At 53.4% G+C, this 21,345-nt stretch overlaps 2 protein-coding genes across 4 annotated transcripts in view; both read right to left on the bottom strand.

Annotated features, from left to right (window-relative positions):
- The window catches only part of Mrpl38 (mitochondrial ribosomal protein L38), a 10,008-nt gene extending 9,838 nt beyond the window's left edge, over positions 1-170 (bottom strand). The window contains exon 1 of the mRNA XM_013036456.1: positions 70-170. Within this exon, the coding sequence (XP_012891910.1) occupies positions 70-136 (67 nt within the window). The 5' untranslated portion in view covers positions 137-170. The remainder of the gene's footprint in view (positions 1-69) is intronic.
- Positions 171-3,069: 2,899 nt separating this feature from the next.
- Fbf1 (Fas (TNFRSF6) binding factor 1) overlaps positions 3,070-21,345 on the bottom strand; it is a 26,880-nt gene continuing 8,604 nt past the window's right edge. For 2 of the 3 annotated variants that reach the window (XM_013008839.1, XM_013008840.1), the window contains exons 8-29: positions 20,587-20,725; positions 20,090-20,167; positions 19,352-19,471; positions 18,635-18,773; positions 18,322-18,488; positions 16,919-17,018; positions 14,812-15,261; positions 13,609-13,710; positions 13,022-13,110; positions 12,820-12,869; positions 11,956-12,111; positions 11,719-11,819; positions 11,371-11,577; positions 10,296-10,403; positions 10,076-10,215; positions 9,880-9,998; positions 8,541-8,663; positions 8,268-8,453; positions 7,538-7,714; positions 7,137-7,464; positions 4,336-4,445; positions 3,070-3,154 (exon numbers count right to left, since the gene is read on the bottom strand). In XM_013008839.1, the coding sequence (XP_012864293.1) occupies positions 7,249-7,464; positions 7,538-7,714; positions 8,268-8,453; positions 8,541-8,663; positions 9,880-9,998; positions 10,076-10,215; positions 10,296-10,403; positions 11,371-11,577; positions 11,719-11,819; positions 11,956-12,111; positions 12,820-12,869; positions 13,022-13,110; positions 13,609-13,710; positions 14,812-15,261; positions 16,919-17,018; positions 18,322-18,488; positions 18,635-18,773; positions 19,352-19,471; positions 20,090-20,167; positions 20,587-20,725 (2,967 nt within the window). In that variant the 3' untranslated portion in view covers positions 3,070-3,154; positions 4,336-4,445; positions 7,137-7,248. The remainder of the gene's footprint in view (positions 3,155-4,335; positions 4,446-7,136; positions 7,465-7,537; positions 7,715-8,267; positions 8,454-8,540; positions 8,664-9,879; positions 9,999-10,075; positions 10,216-10,295; positions 10,404-11,370; positions 11,578-11,718; positions 11,820-11,955; positions 12,112-12,819; positions 12,870-13,021; positions 13,111-13,608; positions 13,711-14,811; positions 15,262-16,918; positions 17,019-18,321; positions 18,489-18,634; positions 18,774-19,351; positions 19,472-20,089; positions 20,168-20,586; positions 20,726-21,345) is intronic. The other variant, XM_013008841.1, reaches the window with a different exon arrangement.

Raw genomic sequence — 21,345 nt, 5'->3', positions numbered from 1 at the left:
GGCCTCGGCAGCCAGGGCCGGCCGCCGGCCCGGGGGGAACCAAGCACTACTCCACCCCAGACCCCTCACCCGCCGTGCTGAAGCCCCGCCACGCCCGACTCCCGAACAGCGCGGCTCGACACAAGGGCGCCGCCATCTTCTCCCCGGGTCTCCCAAGACGCCGCCAGGCCCCCGGCCGAGAGGTGGCCGGAGCAGTGCCTGAACGCCGCGCGCGGAGCCAGGCCCCGCCCCGGGAATCCAGCCCCGCCCACAACAGCGCCAGGCGTTGGCCCAAAGAGCCAGGCCCCGCCCCAATGGAGCCAGGCCCCGCCCTTCGAAGGCTCCTCCCCGAGAACCGAGGGCCGTCCTTCTAGACCCGAGGAGGGGGCGGGCTGCGGGCGCGCGGGCGGCGCAGCGCCAGCAGGGGGCGGCATCCGCCGGCGCGCCCCGAGCCGTGACGCGTCTGGGTCGGCCCCGGGGACTTCACCCCAGACCTCCTCGCGGAACCTGAGCTCCCCAGCAGCGCAGTTCACCCGGATCTGGAATCTGACCCCAGCGGCCTGAATTTCCAGGTGGTGATCTGGCATCACCTTTGTAGTTGCTTATTTGGGAAACAAAAGCAGGTAATAATAGTCCCGCCTGGCGGGCCTGTGAGGAGGAGGATCTCGGTTGAAGTGGAAAGCAGCTCTTGACCATCTCCTAGTCTTCATGACCTGAACACCCCTGGAGAGTTAAGGGATCCTGTCTGCCAGGGCTCCTCCCAGCAAACCTTCACTCCCCTCCACCTTGCTCCCCCCAGGCTACCACACACGGTTATAAACGGTGTGTTATTATTAGTGTTATTATCATTGCCCACCCTGGGGCTTGAATTCTGGGCTTGGGCACTGTCTCTGGGCTCCTTTTTGCTCGAGGCTAGCACTCATCACTTGAACCACAGCATCACTTCCAGTTTTCTGGTCGTTTATTGGAGATCAGAGTCTCATGGACTTTCCTGCCTGGCTGGCTTTGAACCATGATTCTCAGATCTCAGCCTCCTGAGTAGCTAGGGTGACAGGCGTGAGCCACCTGTGCCCGGCCTGGACCAGTTTTGAGGGAAAAGAATGAGCAGCGATAGACCCACACCATTTGTTTCTTTATGTAACCCTTGACAGCAATGTCTGAGACTTGGGAAAAAGACACAGGGATAATTAGGCTACCTGCCACACCTTTGTGCCTGTGACAGAATAGATTTTTTTTGGGGGGGTGGTGCTGCTGGGGTTTGAACTCAGGGCTTCATGCTTGTTAGGGAGGTGTTCTACCACTTGCATCACAGCCAAGCCTTTCTAATAAGCTTGAATTTTTTTTCAGTGCTGGACTTGAATCCAGGGCTTCATGTATGAAGATAAGTCCAAATCTTTGCAGGAGCCTCCAATGGGATCAGCTGAAGAAGCGGCTCTAACATCTGTAGCTTCCTAAGGGATGGCAGGAAGGGGACATGGCTGAAAACCTGGGGCTTTAGTTTACCAGGGCATCGTTTGAATCCAGAGCCTGTTATTTGGTGTCATGTTGGGGAAGGTATGGATGTCCCTGAGCTTCCCTTTCTGTATCTTAGAACAGGGATGGTAATAGTACTTACTGACTTGGGCCCTGGTCTTGCTATGAGGTATCCTTGAACTGTAGGTCCTGGAGCCAAAGGAACCTGGGCAGGGCCACTTTGATTGGTTGGCTTTTTTTTTTGGGTCCGGTCCTGGGGCCTGAACTCTGGGCCTGGCCGCTGTCCCTCAGCTCTCAGCTCAAGGCTAGCGCTCTACCACTTGAGCCACAGCACCACTTCCAGCTTTTTTCTTTTTGCTTATGTGGTGCTGAGGAATCAAACCCAGGGCCTCATGCATGCAAGGCAAGCGCTCTACCACTGAGCCACCTTCCCAGCCCTCCGTGAGACTCTTATCTCCAGTGAACCAATCAGAAAACCAGAAGTGGTGCTGTGCTAGCCTTGAGCTGAAGAGCTGAGGGACAACGCTCAGGCCCAGAGTTCAAGAGGCATGACCAACAAAAAAGAAATAAGGGCAAACTCTAATGGACCTCGGCCGATTCTAAGAACTCGTTATTAGGAACATGTATAGCAGCTTATGGGCTCAGCAGCAGAGCCCTGGCCAAGCAAGTGCAAGGCCCAGCGTTCCCACCCTAGCATCTTGCACACAAGCAAAACAAAAAATAAAGAACTTCTCAGTTTAATGGGTTCAAGACCATGGGTGAATCTTGTTGGCAAACAAAGTCCCTCTGGGAGCTGGTCAGGGAGCAGAGAGATGAAGGCATCGGTAATGCTTCTACCCAGCACGGCGCCTTCGCGCTCTTCCTCTGACGTCGGCTCATGTGGCTGGCCTTGCCTCCTTGGCTCCTGGACAGAAGCTGCATTGGGAGTAAACGCTGCGACCCCCGGCAGGCCTGTGAGTGCGGGATGGCAGAGGCCTCCAGGGAGCACCGGTAGCCTGGGCACAGCCACACCTCGTGGGAACCGTACTCCACTTCCCTCCCCTCTGCGGGCACAGGCTGGTGCTGCCTCCCTCCCTCCCTCCTTCCCCATCCTTCCCACCCACTTGGGCAGTGCTGGGAATTTGTGCAAGCAGGCCCGAGTGGCAGAGGTGGAAGGCGGGTGGTATCCCAGGGGCCCAGCAAACTGTAGGGAAGGGTGCAGCTTCCCTCTGCCCACTAGGCCTTCATCACTGAGCCTGGTGGTGGAGGGTCCTTGTCTCTGTGCCCATTCAGGAGGGGCCCTGTCAGGCGGGGAAGGGAGAAGGATACTTATGGGACCTCGAAGAGACCCAAGCATGAAGGTCCCTCTGGAGGAAGGGCAGCGCAAGATCTCAGGAGAAGCTGGGGAGCTCAAGGACAGAGCTGGAGGTGAGCAGGCCCTGGCCTCAGCACTTCCCAGGGGAAGACACTCAGGCCTTGACTCAGCTTTCAGGCTGCGGTGCCTGGAAAGAACATTCGAGAAGCCTGGACATGAGAAGTGCTGTAATCAGGCCCTGAGCAGTACATGTTCCCGAGAGTGCTCTGTGGAGCTGGAGGCTGGCAGAGGAGGCTCAGGCCGCGCAGCAGAGGCAGCGCCGTCTCAGGTGGAGTGTGGCGCCAGGTTGTAGGAAGCTTTCTTCAGTGTCTCCAGGAAGAACTTCTCATCCTCCAGGAACTCTCTGTCCTGAGAGGCAGGTTCAGGGGGAGTGTTCACATCGTGGGCACTGAGGGGAAAGCTGGGCACTTGCTATCTATGCCAGCCCTCACTCAGATGACCCCTTCCACTTTCTCCCTGGCTCTGGGAGGCCTCAAGAGTGGAGGGTGTGAAGGAACCCAGCAGAGTGAGGCGGGCCACAATCTGTGGAACTCTGCAGAACATGATCTGGTCTTTCTTTTTGTGTGTGTATGTGTGCCAGTCCTGGGGCTTGAACTCAGGGCCTGGCACTGTCCCTGAGAGCTTTTTGCTCAAGATCTACCACTTGAGCCACAGCCACTTCTGGATTTTTTTCTGTGACTAATTGGTGATAAAGAGTCTCACAGGCCCTGGCACTGGTAGCTCACACCTGCAATCCTAGCTACTCAGGAGGCTGAGATCTGAGGATCATGGTTCAAAGCCAGCCCAGGCAGGAAAGTCCATGAGACTCTGATCTCCAGTAAACTACCAGAAAACTGGAAGTGGAGCTGTGGCTCAAGTGGCAGAGTGCTTGCCTAGAAGAGCTGAGGGACACCGCCCAGGCCCAGAGTTCAAGCCCCACTACCAAAACAAAAACAAAACAACAACAACAAAAAACCTCACAAGATTTTCCTGTCTGGGTTGGATTCAAACCAGGATTCCCAGATCTCAGCCTTCCCAAGTCACTAGGATGACAGGCGTGAGCCGCCAGCGCCTAGCCTCAATTTCCTCATGATGTAGGAAGGCTCTGATGCCAGCAAGCAGGGCACACTTCTTTTTTGGTCATTCATAGGGCTTGAACTCTGGGCCTTGAGCTCTTCAGCTCAAGGCAAGTGCTTTACCACTTGAGCCGCCACAGTACCACTTCTGGTTTTCCGGTGGTTCATTGGAGGTTAAGAGTCTCATGGACTTTCCTGCCCAGGCTGGCTTTGAACTGTGATCCTCAGATCTCAGGCTCCTGAGTAGCTGGGATCACAGGTGTGAGCCACTGGGCCCGGCTAGGATACATTTCTTGAAAACTGCTGTCATTGCTGCTTTTACAGGGTAGCTGAGGTTTCGCTGAGGTGATAACCACCACTGGCTGCTATAGAATCTGGTCTCGAAACTAGCAGAAGTCTCTGAAGGTGTACACTCAGCAGTGTGTACCACTCTCCCCCTCTAGGATTCCTCACCACTGCCTCTGGCCCACTCACCTGCTCAGCCGTGTACTTCAGCAGCAGTAGCCTGGTGATGAGGTGAATGGAGCCTGGGCCTGCTGACGGTTTGCTGTACTGGGAGATGGCAGGAGCAGAGTTCACGGAGGCTGAGGAGGAAGTCAAGGCCAAGGCATTGGCAAGTATCCCAGCTTGCTCCCAAGCCCTACTCCCGTACAGCCCATCATGCTCTGGGGCTATGTAACCGCAATGCTCCAAGACCTCTGAAGAACACTCATGAGAGTGGGAATGTGGCTCAGTGGTAGAGCGCTTGTCTGCTTGTCTAGCACACATGAACCCCTGGCTTCCATTCCTCAGTACCACGTAAACAGAAAAGGCTCGAAGTGGCACTGTGGCTCAAGTGGTAGAGTGCTAGCCTTGAGCAAAAGCAGCTCAGGGACAGTGTTCAGGTCCTGAGTTCAAGCCCCAGGACTGGCAAACAAAAAAAGAACTCATGGATTCCTATTGGAAAAGCCTAGTTCTAAGATTGTGTGTGTGTGTGTGTGTGTGTCCTATGGGCTTGAACTCAGGGACTAAGTGCTTTTAGCTTTTTTATTCAAGGCTGGCACTCTACCAGTTGGGCCATAGCTTTTTTTTTTTTTTTTTTTGGGTCCGGTCGTGGGGCCTGAACTCTGGGCCTGGACGCTGTCCCTCAGCTCTTCAGCTCAAGGCTAGCGCTCTACCACTTGAGCTACAGCGCCACTTCCAGCTTTTTTATTTTTGCTTACGTGGTGCTGAGGAATTGAACCCAGGGCCTCAGGCATGCAAGGCAAGCACTCTACCACTGAGCCACCTTCCCAGCCCTGGGCCATAGCTTTTTGATGGTTAATTGGACTTTGCTGTCTAGGCTGGCTTCAAATTGTGATCCTCAGGGCTGGGAAGGTGGCTCAGTGGAAGAGCGCTTGCCTTGCATGCCTGAGGCCCTGGGTTCGATTCCTCAGCATCACATAAGCAAAAAGAAAAAAGCCGGAAGTGGTGCTGTGGCTCAGGTGGTAGAGTGCTAGCCTTGAGCTCAAAAGCTGAGGGACAGTGCCCAGGCCCAGAGTTCAGGCCCCACAACTGGACCCCCCCCCAAAAAAAAAATTGTGATCCTCAGATCTCAGCTTCCTGAGTAGCTAGGATTATAGTGTGAGCCACCGGTGCCTAGTTCTAAGAATTTATTGAAGGTAAAAAAGTCAGGCCAGGGGCTGGGAAGGTGGCTCAGTGGCAGAGTGCTTGCCTCGTATGCGTGAGGCCCTGGGTTTAATTCCTCAGCACCACATAAACAAAAAATGCTGGAAGTGGAACTGTGGCTTCAACTGGTAGAGCACTAGCCTTGAGCTGAAGAGCTGAGGGACAGAGCCCAGGCCTAGCCATGACTGACTCCCCCTCCCAACTCCCCCCATAAAAGTCAGGCCTGGGTCCCATGATATAAGGTTTGTACTGTGGGGCTCATCATCTTGGTGACAATAAATCCCTCCACATCAAGGAGCCTCAGGGTGGAAAGTTGTGCTGCTGATTGAAGACTGCCTAAACATTCAATCACTGACATGGAAACATGCTCCTTATGTGTATGACAAAGGGAAAGGACACTATAAAACATGTGACATACTCCAGATTGTCTTTTAAAAACACATATATTACCTGGAATGTTAAGAACCAAAGATATTAAAGAGAGTAAGAGTTAAGAGTCTAAGGTTAAGAGTAATATTTTTAAAAAGGTTTTCTCCTCTGAAGTTAACATGCATCAAGTTGTGTAAAAGGAAATATAAATTCTGTCTCCACAGGGTTTTAATCTTGGGAAGCCAAGTCTATACTGAGCTACATAGCAAGTTCCAAACCAGCATGGGCTACATATTGAGAGCCTGTCTCAAACAAAAACAAACAAACAAACAAAAACAACCAAGCTGAGTGACTCATGCCTTTAATCTAGGGAGGCCAAGATGGGGGGGATCACATTTCCAGGTCAGAATCGGCAAAAAAGTTCATGAGACCCCTTCTCAATGGAGTACGCTTGGCAGGGTGATGTGTGCCTGTCTCTGTATAAAATAGGAGGATCATAGTCCAGATGTAGGCCCAGGCAAACCCTATATTAAAATAACCAATGCAAAAAAGGGCTAAGGTGTGCTTCAGCAGTTGAGCACCTGCTTAGCAAGCACAAGGCCAAGTTCAAATCCCAGTATTCCACCCCACCCACTAGAAAGGAAACAAAATCCCAAGAAACAAAATCCCTTGCATGGCGTGATAGCTCCTGGAAGGCTGAGATCAGAGAATCATGATTTGAGACTACTCAGGGCAAAAGGTTGGTGAGACTCCATCTCTTTTATTGGGTATGGTGCACACTTGTCGGATCCTATCTTAAATACAACCAAAACAAAAAGAGCTTTCAGAGAGGCTCTAGTGGTAGAGTACCTACCTAGCAAACAGGAGGCCCAGCATTCAAACTCCAGTGCCATCAAAAAACAACAATAAAACGAAACAAAACAAAGCTGGGCACTCACGTCTGTAATCCCAACTTCTCAGGAGGCTGAGATTTGAAGATCATGGTTCAAAGCCAGCCGGGGCAGGAAAGTCTGTGAGATAAGTCTCCAATAAACCACTCTAAAAACTGGAAGTGGCGCTGTGGCTCAAGTGGTAGAGTGCTCACCTTGAGCTGAAGAACTGATGGACAGTGACCAGGCCCAGAGTTCAAGCTCTATGACCAACCAAAACAAACCAAACCAACCTCCAAAGCCCCAGTCGTCCTGAACTTGAATGGCTAGAGGAGGTGGCCCCTGCCTTGGGCCATCTCAGCTATTTCCCTTCTCCCTGGAGCCACTCACCAATCTGGTTGTGGGCTGTGGGAAGCTGGGCTGTGGAGAGCTCCAGGATGCTGGAAGGCAGGTCTCGCGTATGGTCCAGCTGCTGCCTCTGTTGGGCCAGGCTCAGGTGCTCCTATTCCAGCCCCGAAGAGAAGGACTGACTGAGTGGGGAGGGTGTGCAGCTGAGTGTGGGGGAGGAGGGCAGGAGACAGGGGCTTGCCTGGTGCACATGCTGCTCCTGCTGCCGTAGCTGCTCCTGCTGCACCTGCAGCCGGGCCTGCTGCTCAGACTGCACCAGCCGGGCTGCCCGCAGCGCCTGCTCACCCTCTTCGTACTTCTTGGAGGCCACCTGCAAAGAGGCCAGGCTGGGTCAGTGCTGCTGGGGCTGGAAGGAAGTCCGTGTCACATCCATCCAGCCACACCTTGCTCATATGCTCCACTTCCTCCATGCGGAGCTGGAGGCGCAGGGCGGAAGCGTGGATTTTCTCCTGCTGCAGCCGGAGTTCCTGCTGCTCTCGCTCTAGAGCCTCCCGCTCAGCTGCCAGTCGCTCCTCCTTGGCCTGGAGCTCTTTGGTTCTGACCTTTAGCTCTGCCTGCTCCTAGACAAAGAAGGCAAAACCTCACTGCAATCCAGGCTCTGTGCAGCACCCTGGGGTCCCTTCTCCCCGCCTCCCACTCTGCCTCTGGAAGGGGCCAATAAACCAGGGCCTTCTAGGATGGGCTCCCCATCCTACTCGGTTCATCTTCTCTGAGCCACAATTTCCTCCGTTCTAAAATGTCTGTGGCAGGTTGGCAGCAGTGGTTCATGCCTATAGTCCTAGCTGCTCAAAAGGCTGAGATGTGAGGATCACAGCTCACAGTAGTTTTCTCCAATTAACTACCAAAAAGTGGTAAGGGGAGCTGTGGTTCAAGTGGTAGAGCGCCAGCCTTGAGTAAAAAAAGCTCAGGGACAGGGTTCAGGCCCTGACATATTGGCACAAAATACATAAAATAGGTAAGTAATGGGACCTGGTGAGGAACAGAGTGCCTGGGGCAACACCACCAAGGTGCCACAATGATGTCACGACGGTTGTCATCCTGTGCTCCTGTCACTTCTCAAGCCTGGGTGCTGACCCAGCCTGATGGAAGGTTGGCCAAGGCTCTGGACCCTACCTTCGCCAGGCTGATGATGGCACCTTCCCGCTGGGAATCCACCTGCAGCGCCCGCTCGGCCTCGCGCTCCGCCCGTTCCTTACTTAGCTTCTGCTGCAGGAAGAACTCGGCCCACTCAGCTGCCAGGCGCCGCCGCTCCTCCCCGCACTTCTGCATGACAGACTTCTGTTCCTCCAGCAGGGCACTCTGGACATGGGGTAGGGACCCAGAGTGAGTGGCCCTGGGTATGGTGGCACAGCGAGTCAGCGGCTGAGCTGAGTGTGGTGGACTCACCTTGGCTCTCTCCAGCTCCTCCCTCTCTATGGTGAGCTGCTGGGACATGACCTTCCTCTGTTCCTCAAGGGCACGCTGTGTGGACTCTGCTTTGGACTGCTCAGCAGTCGCTCTCCAGCGTTCCTGCAGGGAACATGGCCTGGCTCAAAGCTAGGTCCCTGGCCCCAGAAGCAGCGCTAGTTGCTCCTGAGCTAGGCAAACCTCCTTGTATCTCCCACATCATGTCTTAAATGCCTCTTTTCCAAAAGGCACAAAACAAGAGAGCCTGGCCACTAGTGCCTGGTCAGACTTTTTGTTTCTGGTCTTGGGGCTTGAACTCAGGGCCTGGGTGCTCTCTACCATTTGAGCCACAGCGCCCCATCCAGCCTTTTCTGTTTATGTGGTACTGAGGAATTGAATCTAGGGCTTCATCCATGCTTGGCAAGTGCTCTACCACTAAGCCACTTTCCCAGCCCTCAGACTTATTCTTTTTTTTTTGTGGGGGGGGTCCGGTCATGGGGCCTGAACTCTGGGCCTGGGCACTGTCCCTCAGCTCTTCAGCTCAAGGCTAGCGCTCTACCACTTGAGCCACAGCGCCACTTCTGACTTTTTTCTTTTTGCTTATGTGGTGCTGAGGAATCGAACCCAGGGCCTCATGCATGCAAGGCAAGCGCTCTATCATTGAGCCACCTTCCCAGCCCAGACTTATTCTTTAAACAAGCAAGCTTCCAGGTATAGCTGGCTCAAGTCTATAAATCTCAGCTACTCAGGAGGCTGAGATTTGAGGATCACAGTTCAAAGCCAGCTGGGGTAGGAAAGTCCATGAGACTCTTGTCTCCAATTAATCACAGAAAAAGCTGGAAGTAGCACTGTGGATCAAGTGGTAGAGCACTAGCCTTGAGCAAAAAAGAACTCAGGGACAGTGCATAAGCCCAGTTGGAACCAGAGGACTGGCAAAAAAAAAAAAAAAGAAGGAAAAGGAGAAAGCTCACTCTTATATATAAATGGTGAAATTGTGCATAGGAAATTCAAACATATGTGTCAGAGCTAGGGAAGTTAAACAGTATTTAGAGGGCAAGAGTATTTGTCCCAATGGTGGGAAGCAACTGATGGGACAGATCCCAGTGACAGGAGCAAGGAAGGAAATCAAGTTGTGTTGGCAGATTGTGGAGGTGCCTTGGGCTGGTTGGCCCCTGCTACTCAGGTGGGCAGTGTGTAGAGCCAGGCCGGCGCTGAAGATACAGAAGCAGAGCAGGGAGGGAGGGACATTGCAAAGGAAGTCTAGGTCTTGGTGAGTGATTTGAAGAGGACAGGTCAGAGGACGGCTAGACAGACTCCCTGAACCACAGCACAGTCTTACCTGCTCCAGGAGCCGACTCTGCTCATTCAGGCGCGCCTCCATCTTCACGATGACCTCCTGGAGCCGGCCTCGTTCCTCCTCCATGTCCCGCTGCTGCCGGCCCAGCCGCTCCTGCAATGCTGGGGTGGCCCACAGGGCACTCACTACTGGCATCCATCCCTCCCGGCCAGGACCAGCTTACTGGGGGGGGCCCTACCTCGCAGCTGCTCGTCCTGCTGCCGGATGCCCAGCGCCCGCTCCTGAGAGGTAGAGACGTGGGAGGCCTCCACGCGGGAGGACAGCTCGTTCAAGCTGCTGGAGAACTTCTCCATCTGCTGGATGATGCCATTCAGTGACCTGGAGGGGGAACAGAGCACCCTGTCCTGGGGATGCCCAGCCCAATCCCTCCGGTGGGCAGGGCTGGGTGGCACACGCACCTCGTGTGGGAGGTGGCACTGGTGACCGCGTCGATCTCCTGGTCCTTCAGCAGCTTCAGCCGCTGCAGTTGCTCCCCGTGGTCCCTGTGCATCTCCTGGATGGACACCCTGTGGGGAGGGGCACGGAGGGCCTCACAGAACACAGTGGCAGCACAGTGGTAGGAAGAGTCTGCCTTGAGTGCTCCCTCCTGCTCCTCCCTCAGGCATGGCTTCAGTTGCCTAAATCCAACCTTCTTGGTGTTTCAAAGCTATGTGCACCAAGAGATTGATTATCTAGCAAAAACACTTTCACAGAGCAAGAGACAGCTTACTGTGAACATAGCCTTTCCTGGGTGTCCATGTGGGCATCTTTTTTTTGTTGTTGTTGTTCCAGTATGGGGGCTTGAACTCAGGGCCTTAGCTTTTTTCCATCCAAGGATGGTGTTTTTTTGTTGGTTGTGGGGCTTAACTCAGGGTCTGGGTGCCTGGGTGCTGTCCCTGAGCTCTTTTGCTCAAGGCTAGTGCTCTACCACTTTCAGCCACAGTGCCGCATCCAGTTTTCTGGTGGTTAATTGGAGATAAAAGTCTCGTGGACTTTTCTGCCTAGGCTGGCTTCAAATTGGGATCCTCAGATCTCGGCCTCTTGAGAAACTAGGGTATAGGTGTAACCACCGGTGCCCAGCCCATGAGGGGCCTGTGGGGCTCTCACAACCTTGGAGTCCCTTGGGTTCCTTGTTTTAGCTTTGTTATTGTCTAGAAAGACAATGAGATCAGCATGCCAGACACACTAGCCTCTACCTCTAGCAGGGCTGTGGGCTAACCTGCAGCTGGCTGAGCCCTTGGTACTCGCTGCTGCTAGGCTCTGCCTGGATGGCTCTTGACTCTTCCCTCAGGCACTGTGTGCCCCCTCCGGCCTCAGCAAGGATGGCACCTCGCTCGCTGGGAGGGGAATGGGCCCGGTGCTGAGCCCTGATTCTTGCCCCAGTGGGTGAGGTGAGGGAAAGGTGAGTCTCTGAGCAAAGGCAAGTATTGCTCACTTGCAGCCAATCCCTGCAAGCCTGCTCCTCACCCACCTGCCCTGGCATCATGCCCTTACCGCTGCAAGTCCCGGAGCCGCTCTATCTCTTGGTCCTTTTCCTGTGCAGCTGCTGCTAAGCGCCGTTGGTGCTGGGCTGTAAGCTCAGCTCGGGCCTGCTCAGCCTCTTTGCAGTGCGTCAGATACTGAGTGGATAATTCCTCGTTCTCTCTCCGGAGCCGCTCCTCGCGTTGTTGGTATGAGGTTTCTAACATCTTGATGCGGCTTCTGCCAACAGAGCACTCAGTTACAGTCTCATTGAGCTCGCTGGCATGCCCTTGGGGCTTGGTGAGGAAATCGAAGCCAGAGCTGGGGCAGGGTGGGAGCCTGGAGACCCTGCGGTGGTCACAGGTGGAGAAAGGGCGCTACCTGTGTGCATTCTCCATGAGCTCCAGGTCTGCTTGGTGCCGCTGCTGCAGACTCTCCAGCAGCAGTTTGTGATGGCTCTGCTCTAGCTCCAGCTTCCGCACCTAGGAGATGGCATGGGGAGAATTGTGGGGTCTCTCTGCATCTGTGCTCCATGATAGTCTGTGCCCTGGCCCCTCTTCCCTCATGGTCAAGCCTACAAGTGCTCAGTGATGCCTGACTGTGGCCCACAGCCCTAACCTGGGCCTCCAGCTCGCCCACCCGGGCCTGGCTTTCCAGCAGTTCTGCTTCGAGCTGGGCAGTGCCACTCTGAAGCTGAGTGGGGGCTGCCAGGAGCTGCTTCTGGTATCTTGTACCTGGTGGCAGGCTCTGCATGAAGGACCCTGGGTGTAGAGACTGCAGGAGAGGAAGAGAAGGTTAGATGAACACAGTTGTCTCCTGGCCCTCTGCTCACTGGATTGCCTGGCCTTGACCCTCACCTGAGGTTACAGAGAGTGACAAGACTAGAAGAGCATCAAGATGAGGCCTCCCAGGACTGGGAAAGTAGCTTAGTGGTAGAGTGCTTGCCTAGCATGCATGAAGCCCTGGGTTCAATTTCTCAGTATCACATACACAGAAAAAGCCAGAAGTGGTGCTGTGGCTCAAGTGGTAGAGTGCTAGCCTTGAGCAAAAGAAGCCCAGGGATGGTGCCCAGGCCCTAAGTTCAAGTCCCAGGACTGGGGAAAAAAAAAAAAAGGAAAAAAAGATGAGGCCTCCCCTTATAGCTGTAGATGCCTTCCCCAGGGGGAGAAGCCAATTCTGCATGTTTTTGAGACCGGCTTTTACTCTGCTAGGATTATTAGGCATGCACCACCACACCTAGCTCTCCAATTCCCTTCACATGCTGGTACAATACAGTCATACCCAATTCTACCTTGGAGGAGTGAGGCTGGCGGTTCAGGAAAGTCCTGATGAGAGATGCCAGAGTGAGCTGGCTAGGTTGCACTGAACGTATCAGGCACATTCTTCCTGTTGGGTTGTCATGTCCAACTCCTGGGGTTGCCTCTAAGTATAGGAGAATTGTTCCCTAGACCTGACCCACACCTGGTAGTCTACCCTCCCTACCTGGACAGGCACTGTAGGTTCCTGAGTGCGTGAGTCATAAATCACAGGTTCTGAAAAACGAACAGCACAGACATGAGTGGGGAATTGTGGGTCTGTGCGTGCCTGGGAAAGACCCTTGTCACTCATATTCCAGGGGTCCCCAAAGCATCTAACTTGTGTCTTCCTTGCCCAGATTAAACCCTCATCCAAGCAGAGAACAAACCAGTGGCAGCAGAGTCTCCAGGGGTTGTTCCCTTCTTTGGGTCCATTGTTGGGGGGGCCAAGGCAGTCTGGCTCCAACTCATGGGGGACCTGGAGACACAGGAGATGGGGGGGTTGGTGGCCTTTTATGGAGGGCACAGGAGTGAAGGACCAGAGCGACACCAGAAATAAGGAAAACATTGGGCCCAAATGATGAGAAAGCCCAGTGGCTGATGAGTTACTTGAAATAAAGATGAGGAGTCAGGGCTGGGCATGTGGCTTAGTGGCAGAGTACTTGCCTAGCATGCATGAAGCCCCAGGTTCGATTCCTCAGTGCCACATACACAGAAAAAGCTGGAAGTGGCACTGTGGTAAAGTGCTAACCTTGAGCACAGAGAGGCTCAGGGACAGTGCCCAGGCCCTGAGTTCAAGACCCAGGACAAGCAAAAAAAAAAAAAAGAGGAGTCAGCTTCTGCCCCTTCTGCCATTAGGAGGCAGACAGTCAATACCAGAGCCAGGCAGGCACTCTGGGCCCCATCACAACCGCCCGTCATCCATCTCTAGGCCCGCCCTGCTGCCTCCCACGCACAGCCCTGGCAGTGGACGTACCCTGCGACGGTGGGCGGGACAGCTGGCATTTCTTCCACTGTTGCTCTCGAGGCTGCTCCAGCAACTGCCTGCTCAGTGCCCCGAGTGCTGGCACCGGGTTGGCTGAGGAAAGTCACGAGACAGGTGAAGGCAACAGAAGGTCTATGTTGGAGTGGATGATAGCCAAGGCAAGCTCCTAGCATTCCACCTATGCTGTTCCTCTATCTTTTCCTCATCCTTTCCCACCACTGAGTTGGAGAACTCTCCCCAGTCTGAGCTCTTGGGTCTGTGGGCTACTCCCTTCCAGACCCTGCGCATCCACTACCTCAGCATCCCCTCTTGTTCTGTGGCGGGACACGGCCCATGGAGTGACAGCGGGCCACCCCACACATTGTAATAAAGTTCACGCCATGTTTGGGTCCACTTCTCTGCACTCCTCCTCAGATATGGTCCTGCGTCATCACCCCAAGATGCCTTCCCTGGACCACTGTTACCCTACCTTCCTTTTTGGCTCAGAGTCAGAGAGGAAAAAGGGCCTCCGCTTTCTATGTGGCTCTAAGTTGAAGTCAAAGCTGCCCACCTCCTTCAATCAGCCAAGTCATGGCAAGGTGATGTCCCTGGGCTCTCACAAGGTTGCCCAGTCTCCCCTCGCTAGCTCTAGCTGAACAGCGCCTTACTGCTTCTCTAGTTTCGGCGTCTCGCCAGCTTCTTTGCTTTCCTGCCCTCAGAGGCCCATCGTGTATCTGTCCCACTGGACTGTCATTCTGTGGCTCCCAGGAACACCCTGGTCACTGTGACTTCTCAGACATCCCAAGTCCCCAAGAGCACACCAAAGACTTGACTCATGCACACTGTAGTCACATTAGCTTAGGCCAGCAAAACCAACTATTTGCACAGTGTGTTTCTCTGCCCATCTGACAAGAGCTGTGGGCAGGGCCCCGTAGGTACGGAGGCAGCACAAGCCAGCAGAGCCTGCCACTCCAGAGAGGTCCTGTGCCCCTGGTGGTCAGGAACATGAGTGACAGTGGGCCACTCATGTCTGCAAAGTCAGCAGCTCTCTGCCATGCCATAAGGAAGAGAAGCAGAGCTGAGTGCCGGCATCTGTGCCCGTGGCACACTTGCCGGCACACCTAGCAGGGGCTGTAATAGATGAGATGGGCAAGGCTGGCTCTCGAGGCCTTGCCCAGTGTTCCCCCCCCCAGACGTAATACCCCAAGCCTATACCTGCTGGAATGGGGCCGGCGGGCTGTTCCCATCAAGTTCTGGGCCCCAGCATGTTCCTCTCTGGCCAAACCTTGGGACTTCTTCTGAGACAAGACGTGGCTAAGCCAGTCATCCTCCTCTTCTTTCTCCTTGGATGCTCCCTGTGTGGAGGCCTGGCTGGCTCGGACAGGGGGCCCTGTGTTCTTGGCTGGTACCTTTGCTGTTGATGGTAGTGCAGCGGGGGCAGAGTGCTGACTGGCTGGAGCAGGTAGGGAGGGTGGAGAGGTTGTTGAGCCTTCCTGTTGGACCTCTGGGATGGGAGATGGAGGTAGCAGGTCCAAGTCATCATCCTTGAGGCCCAACCAGTCTGCTCCGCCCTTTCTGGAGCTGATGGGGCTGGAAGTCGCTTGAGGGCTCTGTTTGGAACCCAGTTCTCCCTTGGGGTCTGGGCCACCTTCTGCTAAGAACCTGCTTCAAAACAAGAGAGGAGGAGGAGGCCAGATGGGGGAGGAAGCTCATTTCAATAGCATTCCCAACCCTCTGTTGGCCTGATGGGGGACCAGAGGCCTGCGGCAGGAAGTCTATGATGTCCAGGGACTCTGCACAGCTAGCCTGAGGCAATGAACAGCAGATCCTGGACCAGCTCCAGCGGCAGGGCCATCTGTTTTTACAACACTGTGAAATCTGGACATTGACTTGAGCCACAGAAACCAGGAGCAATTCTGCCCGTCGCAAACAGGGTCAGATTAGAACTACAGGTACCATGTCCACAGAACAATCAGTGGGCCAAGTGATGTGCAGGTTTCACACCAGTAGTCTTGTTTCTTGCTCATTTGTGCAGCCACCGCCTAAAGATGCTACAGGGGAGTAACTCAGAAGTGAAGTGTGTACTTACATGCATAAGTCCCTAGGTTTAATTCTGCACACATAAAATAATTACACACACACACACCACCCAAAAACAAAAAGAAAAAAATCAACAATAGCAACAAAAATCCAGTCAGGCACTGATGGCTCACACTTGTAATCCTAGTTACTCAGGAGGCTGAGATCTAAGAAGCCAGCCCAAGTAAGAAAGACTGTGAGACTCTTATCTCCAATAAACCGCCAGAAAACTAGAAGTGGCACTGTGGCTCAAGAGGTAGAGCACTTGCCTTGAGTACAAAAGGCTCAGGGATAGTGTCAAGGCCTTGAGTTCAAACCCAACTGCTGGCATTAAAACAATAACAACAACAAAACCCCTGAGATGCAGGTACAGTGACAAATGCCTGTCAATCCCAGTATTTAGGAGGCAGATACAGTAGGCTTAAGAGCTTGAGGCCAGCCTGGGCTACAGAGTGAGACCTTGTCTCAGAAAAACAATCCAATAAGGGCTGGGGATACAGTTCAGTGTAGAGAGCTCGCAAGGATGGGATGGGAAGAAGTATCCAGGGGGATGAGAGCTATTGAGATGAAACACTGCCCCATGGGTGACCACTGCTAACCCTCGGAGGGCAGTAGAGGGGAAGAGAGGAAGATGGGGGAGGACTTTCCTGAGGGAAGCCCTTCACTCCCATGTCCTGTGTGCGGAGCAGGAAATGTTTTTCCCTTTTTCCATTTCTTCCTACTTCACCCTGTCACATTAATCTTTGCTAAAATTTCAAAACAACAACAACATTAAACAAAATAAAAAGCCCAGACTTTTCTGTTAAGTTTGAAATGACACCAAATTATGGTTTAAAATATATAAGGCGGGAGGGGGCGGGGGAAGGGGCGCTGCAAATCTGGAGAATTCTATTGCTGATCTACTTTCTGTGACAAACTGGAAAAGGTGTGCTGGCCACATTGTCAGGGCAGGTGGACAGCAGTGCCCAGGAGGCTGGCTGGAGAAGCTGTGGTCTGCCTCAGGACACGGCCCACTAGCATGGGGCTGTGGGTTCCTCATGGAGACAGAATGAGTGATAGCACATATTCATGGCTTTCATGGGCTCCGTCTTCCCCTTTCCTTCTGAGCAGTGTGGGGGAATAGGACCCCTAACCAGGATAGAGTCTGGGATTGAGCTCCAGTGGGAGCCAACTCTATTCATGACTGGCAGCCTCCCATACAACCTCATTCTTAGGGATGAGGAAGGCTGCAGGCCTCACCTACCTGACAGACTGCCGGCGGGACTGCCGGCCCTCGGAGGAGCCCACGGAGGGCTTGTAAGCGCCGAAGGTGAAGATATCATCATCCCAGCTGTCTTCTTTGTCTGTAAATTAAGGTGCTTATGATACCAGTCGCTCATGTCCGTAATCCTAGCTACTCAATGCAGAGAAAGTTAGATTTTGGGGGGGGGGGCAAGTCCTAGAACTTGAACTCTGGGCCTAGGTGCTGACCCTGAGCTTCTTTTACTCAAGGCTATACTCTGCCACTTGAGCCATAGCACCACTTCTGGCCTTTCCTGAGTAGTTTGTTAGAGATAAGTGTTTCATGGCCTTTCATGGCTTTGAACTGAGATCCTCAGATCTCAGCCTACTGAGTAGCTAGGATTACAGGTGTGAGCCACGGGTGCCCGGCTTAGACATTTTTTTTGGCCAGTCCTGAGGCTTCAATTCAGGGCCTGAGCTTCTTTTTTGCTCAAGGCAAGAACCCTATCATTTGAGCCACAGCGCCATTTCCGGCTTTTTCTGTTTATGTGGTGCTGAGGAATTGAACCTAGGGCTTCCTGCATGCTAAAGCAAGTACTCTTAACATTAAGCCACATTCCCAGCCCAGACTTTAATATTTTTATTTTCTTTTTCGTGTGTGTGTGTGTGTGTGTTGCTGAGGTCAGAACTCAGAGCCTGGAACTTGCTAAGCAAGTGCTCTACCACTGGGTCATACCCCCCAGGCTCCGGAGTGGTACTGTCAAGCCATGAGCTCATCAGGCTGGTCAAGAAACCGACCTGCTACATGGCAAGCAGTATTTTCTTTTCTTTTTTTTGTCGGTCTTGGGGCTTGAACTCTGGGCTTGGGTGCTGTCCCTCAGCTCTTCAGCTGAAGGCAAGGGCTCTACCACGTAAGCCACAGCGCCACTTCCGGTTTGCTAGTGGCTTATTGGAGATAAGAGTCTCATGGACGGGCTGGGAAGGTGGCTCAGTGGTAGAGCGCTTGCCTTGCATGCTCAAGACCCTGGGTTCGATTCCTCAGCACCACATAAGCAAACAGAAAAAAGCCGGAAGTGGCGTTGTGGCTCAAGTGGTAGAGCGCTAGCCTTGAGCTGAGGGACAGCGCCCAGGCCCAGAGTTCAGGCCCCACGACCAGACCCAAAAAAAAAAGTCTCATGGACTTTCCTGCCCGGGCTGGCTTTGATCTGAGATCCTCAGATCTCAGCCTCCTTAGTAGCTAGGATTACAGGCGTGAGCCACCGGCGCCCGGCGGCAAGCAGTATTTTTATAAATCAAATAGAAAACAACAGGGTAAAAGGACACTTTGACTTTAGTTATAGATGTGTTTAGCTATGTGTGCTGTCATCATATGCTGCTTATTTCTTGTAATAGGCTGCAATAAAGATATTGTCAAGGGGTCCCCACCTTGTCCTGTCCTGTTCCCGAGGGCTTGTTCACCCTGAGGCTTCTGGTACTTCTTGTTTAGCTTGAAGTCTCCGTGCTCCCCAGTGCCAGGGCGAGCCAGGAGTTTGGTGGCTGTGCCCCGGCCCAGCAGCTCATCCAGCTTGGAGCGTGCGGGGCGGGGCCCTTCCCTGCAGGGTAGAATGTGAGAGAGGAGTTTGTAGGCACCCGGGGCTCCCAGGGAGAGGCCCGTGCTGTCCCCACCCCACAGTGGAGCTCCCCCCTGGACTCGGGGCAGCGGCCCCATCAGGGTCTCTGCACACGTGGGGCTCCTTACTGGTCTCCCATCTGCCTCTTGTCTGCCTTGGGGCTGTCACTAAAGCCCAGGGCTGCCATGATGTCGTCCCCATCGTCAAACAGCGAATCTTCCTTCTTTCGAATGGGAGTGTCCCCAGGAGTCAGAGGAATAGAGGGACCTAAATAACAGGACCAGAGCCCAATGCCCACAGCCTCTTGTCCCTCACCGTGCTGGGGTGGGCTGAGGGAGGGGCTCCCTGAGCTCTGGGGTAGGGGGACAGTGGACATCACCCTTGTCAAGGGTGCTCAGGGGACCTGCCTCCCATCCCCCTCTCCCATGCCCACACATCCACCTCCTTGGTGCTGGAGATTGGCTAATTTCTTGGTCTTGGATCTGAGTCCTGTGGTCTCACTCTGCGGAGGTCTCTATTGATGTTTTGTTTTTGTGCCAGTACTGGGGCTTGGACTTGGGGCCTGGGCGCTGTCCCTCAGCTCTTTTGCTCAAAGCTAGCACTCTAGCACTTGAGCCACAGCTCCACTTCTGTTTTTTTTTTTTTTTTGTGGGTAAGTGGAGATAAAGAGTCTCATGGACTTTTTCTGCCCTGGCTGGCTTCAAACTGCGATCCTCAGATGTCAGCCTCCTGAGTAGCTAGGATGACAAGCATGAGCCACCAGTGATTGCTAGGTCTCAAGTTCATTGAGTATGTATGGTGTCAGATGCTGCTCCCACAGTAAGAGACAAACACTTCCATCCTACCTGGACCTCCACCTGAGCTGGGGCCCTGGTCCACAGCTGATTTATTCTCTGTCACAGGGGGCTTCATGGACATTTCTTCCTCATCATCAGAGAGAAGTCCTGCCAGGGGATCTTCCAGGTCTTTGTGCCGGAAGGGAAAGCGGAAGTCAGGTGGCTGTGGCACTTTGCAAGAAGTAAGTCTAAAGCTGAGACAGCTACCTCTTGGACAGCTATGCCTCAGCGTCTCAGGTGGGGAGAGGGAGGTGGGCAAGCCTGTGGGAACTTGGGCTCCTGGAAGTGTTCCTGAGCCGTCAAATTCACAATGTTCCCGAAGGAAAAGAGTCATTTTAGCCTCACTTTAGAAGTTTTTCAGCCAGAAGCTAATGGCTCATGCCTGTAATCTAGCTACTAAGGAGGCTGAGATCTAAGGATCTTAGTTCATTCCAAGTCAGCCCAGGTGGAAAAGTCCATGAGACGTTTTTTTTTTTGAATCTCCAACTAACCAGCAAAAATCCAGAGGTGGAGATACGGCTCAAGTGGTAGAAGATCAGCCTTGAGTGAAAAGTGAGGCTCTGAGTTCAAGACCCAATATCAACACACACACACACACACACACATTTTTTCAGTTTGATAGCTGGCTTCCAAGTCCTTGCAAGTAAGTCTCCCAAATATCCTGGCCCTCTTATTCCTGAGGAACTAACTGGGAGCACCAGCCCTCTTCTGATACAGAGTCCTTGGCCTCCAGTGGACCCCTGGTACCTTCAAAGGAAAATTTCCTGTACTGAGGCCCAGAGCTGCTGGGAGAGGGAGATGACTTCTTGGTGGAAATGGTGGCCCCTGCAGGAAGAACAGAGAATGTAGACCAGGGTCCTCCACCCTCTGCACTGGGCCCCTGGGTTAGGATTCTAGTCTAGGGAGCTAAGGCTTGTTGCCACAGGTGCAGCCATAGTCCTTGACTCTAATCCCAGCACTCAGAAGGCTGATGCAAGAGGATCTCCAGATCAAGGCTACCCTGGGATACATAGCAAGACCCTGTCTCAACCCTCACCCACCATAAAAGAAGTCCCTTCGGCAGCTTCCCAAGTTGGACTTAGAGGGACTAAACAGCTCCCATCATACACAATCTCACAATTAGCTCCTTGGCCTCTCCATCCTAGAAAGGGAAAACCCACTGCACATGAGAGCTTCCTTTCAAGCAATAGGCCACATCCTTGGAAACTCCCTGGGGGTGGAGGGGAGACCTACCCCCTACTTACCTTTCTCACTGGCCAAGAGCTTTTCAGCAGGTTTGGAATTGCTAGGCAGCTCTTTCCCAGAACCCTTGGCAGCATTTTTGCCAGTGGCTGGGTGAGACTTCTTCAGACCCAAGATGTCAGCATCCATGTCATCAAGGTCCTAGGACAGATGAAAGGCGAGTGTATGACATTGGGAAGGTGATATGGTTCAGACGTTCCAGTGTCCACAAAGGTCCACATGATAAGGCATGGCCATGCTGGAGGTGTGGCTCAGGTGGCAGCAAATGCAAACTCTAGTGGGAAATAACTAAATAGAGAAAAGGTGGCTGGGAAGGTGACTTAGTGGTAGAGAGCTTGCCTAGCATGCATGAAGCTCTGGGTTTGATTCCTCAGGACCACATATGCAGAAAAGGCTAGAATTGGTGCTGTGGCTCAAGTGGTAGGGTGCTAGCCTTGAACAAAAGAAGCTCAGGGACAGTGCCCAGGCCCTGAGTTCAGGCCCCAGGACTGGCAAAAAATAAATAAATAAAATAGAGAAAAGGCTTGGCTCCAAGGTGATGGTGCCAGAGGGGGATCTTTGGGAGAGCTTTCTCTGCCATGATTTGAAATAAGACAATTTGTTCCTGCCATCTGCCACCCTTACCACAGCCAAATAATTGCTGCCCCCAATTTTTTTTTTTGGGTCCAGTTGTGGGGCCTGAACTCTGGGCCTGGGCGCTGTCCCTCAGCTCTTCAGCTCAAGGCTAGCGCTCTACCACTTGAGCCACAGCGCCACTTCCG

Source organism: Dipodomys ordii, unplaced genomic scaffold (genome assembly GCF_000151885.1).
Source record: "Dipodomys ordii isolate 6190 unplaced genomic scaffold, Dord_2.0 Scaffold7, whole genome shotgun sequence".
Taxonomy (NCBI): domain Eukaryota; kingdom Metazoa; phylum Chordata; class Mammalia; order Rodentia; family Heteromyidae; genus Dipodomys; species Dipodomys ordii.
This window is presented reverse-complemented; position numbering and strand designations above follow the sequence as displayed.